We start from the raw sequence: 6802 nt of genomic DNA, 5'->3' as shown, positions 1-6802 counted from the left end.
GAATTCGCCTTTGTCCTAACAACTATTTAAGGCACAATCATCTGAAACTCTCATACATATGGTTATATTTACAAAATTATAAATATGATTGCTTCTTTTCTAATTCTTTCAAAGAAATTTTTACATCATTTAAACCTTAAATTCACTATCTAAAACTTGGGAAACGTCTCCAGTTTAAAATTTTAAAATCAATCTTCGCTTCATTGAGGCCGTAGTGCCTGCTGGGTGTTTGCGTGATTAACATACGTCTTATGGGCTGGGGCGGCGAGCGGCAGCCAATCTGATCCTCCTCTATCCCAGAAGTCTCGGCGAGCTTGCGTTGACGGTCTCGACGCTTCCTTGTCTGGCTGGTCAGCCCGCCGATCCTTGGGCAGGCCCGACGGGTAGCCGTAGAGCTACTGCTTCCGTTGCGTTTGGGGTGAGGGCGGGAGCAGAGCAGGGCACGGAGGGTTGGATATAGCCGCGGTGAGGCACCGGCGGCACAAATGCGGGGAGGGAGGTTGCGCGTCTGGGAGATGAGGGGGGCGGGCCTTGGTCCCAGGATGCCGAGGGGGCGGGGCCTGAGGGAAGGAACTCAGTGGAAAGCTTGCTGGGTGCTAGGGATAGAGCTAGAGGTAGAGGTGTAGGACCTGTGCTTGTTAGAGTGGGCTGTAAAAAAGGGTCAGGGGAGAGCCCTAGAAGGGGTGGCATCCTTCATTTAATTGTTTCATCTTCCTGTTTTCTCTATTCCTGATCATAGATGAGTAATCAGCTTCCAAGTGGTATGAACTGATTTGAAGGAGGCGGAAGGAGGTGCTAATTCTGTACCCCAGGAGTCAGCCAAAAGGCACTGATTAAGCACCTACTATGTGCCAGGCACCTGGCAGAGTGCTGCTGGGTATACAAAGAAAAGCAAAAGACGGGCCCTGCCTTCAAGGAGCTCACATTCTAATAGGGGAGACGTAAATAACTGTGAATGTAAGATATATACAGAGTTTATACACTTTCTCAAATAGCTTTAGTAATAGTGATTTTCCTCTAAGATTAGCTCCAATTTATCCTGTCTGTATTTTGTTCTTACAGATCATTTGCATTTTCTCTTCTAGGAAACCTTGAGCTTGAGACTGTTGTGTGCTTTTCTTTGTGACACTTAGCACAATAGGAATTAACAAGTGCTTCTTGATTTGACTTGATGGAAAGTATTCTCAGAGGGAAGGCACTAGCAGTGCAGAGGATAGGGAAAGACTTTAGGAGGAAGGGCTGTGTAGTGGTGGGGTTTGGGTCACCCCACTAAAGGGGAAAGAGGATAATAACTATAAAAATTTCAAACATAACAATGTTAAATGTAAATTATATATAAATAATAAAATATAATAATTATAAATTATAATTGTAATTATATATATGTATTTATTAAAAAAAACCTTACCTTCTGTCTTAGAATTGATTGGTTCTAAGGTAGAAGGGTAGTAAGGGCTAGTTGGGGTTAAATGACTTGCCTAAGGTCACATACCTAGGAGTGTCTTGAGACCAGATTTGAAACCTGGACATTTGGTTTCTGGATGTGACTTTCTATCCACCTAGTTGCTGCCTGTAATATATTTTTAAAAGATTATTGTTATTAGTGGAGTTTGGGACACTGCTAAAGGAGAAAGAGGAAAATAAAACACTAATATATCAAATACCTCTTTTGTGACAGTCTGAAGACTATTTTCAAACCAAAATATAAAAGCTTTTAAAGAATAAGAATAAGAACAAGATCAAATACTTTTTCCTTTTTCTTAGGACCTGCTGATTTTTGTCTTCTGATCTGAGGGGCCCCAGACTGGGGACTCCAAGAAGCAATCCAGTGGTATGATGGATTTGGCTTATGTCTGTGAGTGGGAGAAAAGGCCCAAAAGCAATCATTGCCCCTCCATTCCATTGGTCTGTGCCTGGTCCTGCCGAAACCTCATAGCTTTCACCACAGATCTGAAGAATGAAGAGGAGAAAGGTATACCTTTTGCTATAAAATCCTAATGATGGCTTACAAATGTTGAGTGCTTTATAGTTTATAAAGTGTCTTCCCCTTACCAGCTTCCCCAAACCAGCTAACATCTCAGTGGGAGGGTCCCCATGGAGCCATCCTATCCACCCCCACTGCTATAAAACTGGAAGGATAGAATACATGGACTCCTGTCTCTTGTATTAAACTCTTTATCCCTCAGAAACAGGTGGTGGGCTTCTCCTGGGGTTTGAGCTATGCGCACACAGCTACCTGGGCAGATAATTCCCTAATTCAATTAGCAGTAGCTAAAGGGGGTCCCTCAAAGGGAAGAAAATCCTAGGGCCTCTGTGCCTCAAAGGCCTACCAAATGCCTGAGGCTTCCAGGAAATTTGCATTCACTCCAGTTCTAGTGAACTCCAGTTCTACCAGGCCCACTGGTATAAGTGCTTTGCTAAAGGTTAGGTCACTGACCCCCTTCCTTTTAAATATGACTCATGCACTGTGTAGAAATTGCACTGGAAACCCTGTCACCCCCAGGAAGGGAATGATGATATATTCCTCTAATGCAGTGGTTCCCAAAATTTTTTGGCCTACCGCCCCCTTTCCAGAAAAAATATTACTTAGCACCCCTGGAAATTAATTTTTTAAAATTTTAATAGAAATTAATAGGAAAGATAGATGCACCTGTGGCCATCACTGCTTCCCTGGATTGCTGCAGCACCCACCGGGGGCAGTGGCTCCCACTTTGGGAATCACTGCTCTAATGGTACATACTGGTATCCTGGGTGTTCATGCTTCCTCTCTGCAGTTAGGGGTGGGGCATGCAGCTGGGGCAGGGTGTGGTATGCAATGGGTGGTGGGCACTGCTACATAGACTGGGAGGGTTGGGTGGGGCATGGCATGGGGTCCCTAAAAAGTTCCAAAAGGTTCTCTGTCACTGCTCTAGGATTTATACTCTCTTTCAAGGAGACAATGTGTCCACTAATAAATGAGTATTTACAAAGTAATCTCAGGACATAGTGAGAACACTAACAAATTGAGGGAGCAGAAGGGTATATGTAGGAACTGGCATTTGAGCTGGGCAGAGTAGGGATTCTAAGAGGCACAAGGGAAAGGAAGGGAATAGCATTGACATAGCACTCAATAGAGTCATGAAGAGCTGGACGTGACTGAAAGCAACCCAACAACAAACATGCCATCCACTGTGCTAAGTGCTTTTATTTATGTTTTTTTTTTAATTATAAGCTTTCTTTATTTTTTTCTCTCCTGATCTTAAAAAAAATTTTTTTTTTTACCAATTACACATAATAAATTTCCACAGAAATTTTCCTAAGTTATATGATTGAACTTATCTCCCTCCCTCTCTTCTCTTCCCCCTCTTGGTGCTGGCAGGCAATTCAGTCTGGGCTATACATGTGTTATCATGCAAAACATAATTACATATTGGTCATTTTTTAAGTGAGTAATCTTATAAAACTAAAACCTCAAAATATAACCCAAATAAACAATTGAAAAATCATATGCTTTCATCTGTATTCTAACTCCTAAGTTCTTTCTCTGGAGGTAGATAGCATTCTTTGCCATAAGTCCCTCAGAATTGTTCTGGATCATTGTATTACTGATAATAACTAAGTCTGTAACATTTGATCATTCCACAATATTGCTGTTATTGTGTACAAGTTTTTCCTGGTTCTATTTATTTCACTTTGCATCAGTCCATAAAGGTCTTTCCACCTCTTTATGAATGCTAGGTGCTTTTAACAAATAAATCATTTCATCTTCACCACAACCCTGCAAAGTAGGTCCTGTTATTATCCCCATTTTACAGATGAAGAAACTGAGGCAAACAAGTCAAGTGACTTGCTCAGGATCACTCAGCTGGTAAGTGTCTGAGGTTGGACTTGGACTCAGGTTTTCCTGGTTCCTGACCCAGTGAAGAATCTACTGTACAATTAGCTGGCAGGAGGGAGAGCATTCCAGGCTTGGGGGAAATAGAATGTAGAAAGGTGCCAAGATGGGAAATGGAATCTCATGTAAGGAAGAAGTAAGCAGGTCAATTTGGCTGGTCTATAGAATGTGTAAGGGGAAGTGATGTTAAAAATCCATCTGGAAGGAATAAGTAGAGCCAGATTTCAAAAGGTGGTCTGCATTTTATTCTAGAGGCAATATAGGGAGCTATTGAAACCAAGCAAGGGAGTGATGTGGTCAGCCTTGTATTTTAGGAATAGTAATTTGGCAACTGTGAGAAGGATGGATTGTAGAAAAAACAGACAAGAAGCAATGGGACTAGTTAGGAAATTACAGTCATAATTCAGATGAGAGTTAATGAGACCTGAGCTATCATGGTGGCCATGGATGTGGAAAGGGAGGTGGTAAGGTAGAACAAATAAGAATTGGCGTGGAATAGGAGTGAGGGAGAGGTTGCAGGACCAAGTACTCCCTCCCTTCCTCCACTATCTTCTGTCTTAGAATCAATATTGTGTTTTGGTTCCAAGGTAGAAGAGCAGTAAGGGCTAGGCTGTAGGGGCTAAATGATTTGCCCAAGGTCGCCCAGTTAGGAAGTATCTGAGGTCAGGTTTGAACCCAGGACCTTCCATCTCCAGGCCAGCTCTCAATCCATCCATTTGACCAACTAGTTGCCCTCTTCACATAGCTTTCTAATTCCTTTACAATTTTCACTTGCATTATAAGTCCTGTATGATTTACCATCTCTCCTATCAAACTGTGAGGTGCAGGGTATCATGTTGAACTTTTTGTCTTCTTCTGGTGTCTGGAACATTCAATTTTCCAAAGTATGTATTCTATACAAACATGTTGCATTGAATGTGCTTTGACAGGTAAGCAAAGAAGGTCCTTGGTTTCTGAAGGACTCTTTTATTGTACATTCCGACTCCAGATTTTAATAGAGTTGCTTACATTGGGAATGTTAAGTTCCTTTCTCTACTGGCCTTAACTATTGCTATTTTCTTCTCAGATCTGACCCACATGATTCATATTTTGGATACAGAGCATCCCTGGGATGTGTATTCCATTAACTCAGAACACAATGAAATGATCACTTGCTTGGAATGGGATCAGTCTGGTAAGAAGGGCTCTCTTTTCTTCATGGGCACCGGAGGGCTAGCACTGAATGGTATGGCCCCTGAGCAAAACACAAGGTGATGAAGTTCAGTGGGATGGCCCCTGGAGAATGAAGTTCTATGTTTAAAAATACAATACAGACCTTTGGTCCACAGACATCAGATTGTAGAACTGGAGGTGGCCAATGGTAGATCCCTTGTGGTCCCCCCACCCCATTTTACAGAGGATGAGAAGTTTAGTAAAATAATAGCTTGTAGATATACAGGATCTCCCAAGCTATTAAATCTTAAAGCTGCACTTACACTTTTGGGGCACCCAGTTTATATGGTGCCATATGGTTACAAAGCACTTTTGGTCATGAACTTGGCAATTCTCAGCATTGGGACCATTTCTACAAAGATTTTTCACACACATCCTTCTTGCACTTAAGTTCTTATTCTGCACAATATAAAGGTTAAAACTTAAAGGGTTGGACTAAAGTTATAAGAGTGTGGTCACTGGAAATTATTACTCAAGTCAGAATGATTTTTTATGGTAGTTTAAGATGTAAATTAAACAAGGGTTTTAGCCACAATGTCTCCTCCAAGACAAGGAGGCCTCTCCAGAGGCTAGTACCTCCAGGAAAAGGAAGTCAGCCTTTTTCCCTCACTCACGTGGTAGCTCTAAGGGAAAATTCAAGAGCAGTCTGAGGTTCCAAGCAGGAGTTCCTCCAGGGTCAAGTTGAAGGCCAAAAACCTCCTCACAGTTCTTGTCACTTTTAAAGACCTTTCCTTTCATCACTTCCTGTGCCCTTCCTTCCACTTTACATAGACCAATTACGGTTAAAGCTTTGCTTAGGACTGCCCAGAGGGCAGTCAGTCGATTCTGATTTGTCACCCACTATTTCACATATGGGTTACAGACCCCCCCCCCCACTTAAGGATAAGTGGGGTGTAACACCCTTATGGTGATTAAATCTAAAAATTGGTAGGGGAGAGTTAATCCCATCTTCACAACATCTTCTCAGCATCCCTCTTCTCCCCTCCCTGTCTCTTATTTCCCTTGATCCCTCTTGATTAGTCAGGGTAGAGGGTTCACGTCAGGGATCTCCTCCAGATCTTCTGCCTAAGGACGGGGGCCCCTGCAGACATTCTCATCATTTCCCATCTAGCTGTGCAGGACTGTATCATGCCCTACATGAGAGGGGTGCCTTCCCTCCTGCCTCAGTTCTTTCTGTGTGTTGTTTCCCCTAGTAGACTGTAAGCTCCTTGAAGGCAGGGATTGCCTTGCCTTTTCGTATCCTTTGCCCCCCTGTATTCTTAACATAGTGCCCTGGCATGGAGCAAGCACTTAAGAACTGTTTCTTAATTGATGAGTGGCTTACCTAAAGTGATAGAGCTGGTTGGGACATCATAGGGACTCAAATCCAGGTGTTCTGGCTCACAGTCTTATACATGAGGCATGGGGCCTGAGTTCAAATCCAGCTTCACATATTTATTAGTTGTGATCTTGAGCAAATAATTTAACCATTGTTTATCTTTTCATATGTAGAATGGGAATAATAATAGCATCTGCCTCCCAAGGTTGTTGTGAGGATCAAATGAAATAATATTTGTAAGGCACTTTGCAAACAATAAAGCACTATATAAATACCAGCTATTGTTGTTATTATGACTCCTTCCCTAACACTAGTGATCTTTGCCTACTTCCATAGAGTTCCCCACTCCCCCACCCTCTGTGTTCTAGGGCCTGAACTTCTTTCTTTGAAGAAATGGA

At 42.4% G+C, this 6802-nt stretch overlaps 1 protein-coding gene across 1 annotated transcript in view; it reads left to right on the top strand.

Annotated features, from left to right (window-relative positions):
- The first annotated feature begins 1817 nt into the window (after nucleotides 1-1817).
- The window catches only part of MED16 (mediator complex subunit 16), a 43200-nt gene continuing 38215 nt past the window's right edge, over nucleotides 1818-6802 (top strand). Inside the window, exons 1-2 of the mRNA XM_044671673.1 lie at nucleotides 1818-1972; nucleotides 4941-5048. Coding sequence (XP_044527608.1) covers nucleotides 1834-1972; nucleotides 4941-5048 — 247 coding nt within the window. The 5' untranslated portion in view covers nucleotides 1818-1833. The remainder of the gene's footprint in view (nucleotides 1973-4940; nucleotides 5049-6802) is intronic.

Source organism: Gracilinanus agilis, chromosome 1, assembly GCF_016433145.1.
Source record: "Gracilinanus agilis isolate LMUSP501 chromosome 1, AgileGrace, whole genome shotgun sequence".
NCBI lineage: Eukaryota > Metazoa > Chordata > Mammalia > Didelphimorphia > Didelphidae > Gracilinanus > Gracilinanus agilis.
Note: the sequence above shows the minus strand (reverse complement) of the source record. Positions and strands in the feature narration are given on the sequence as shown.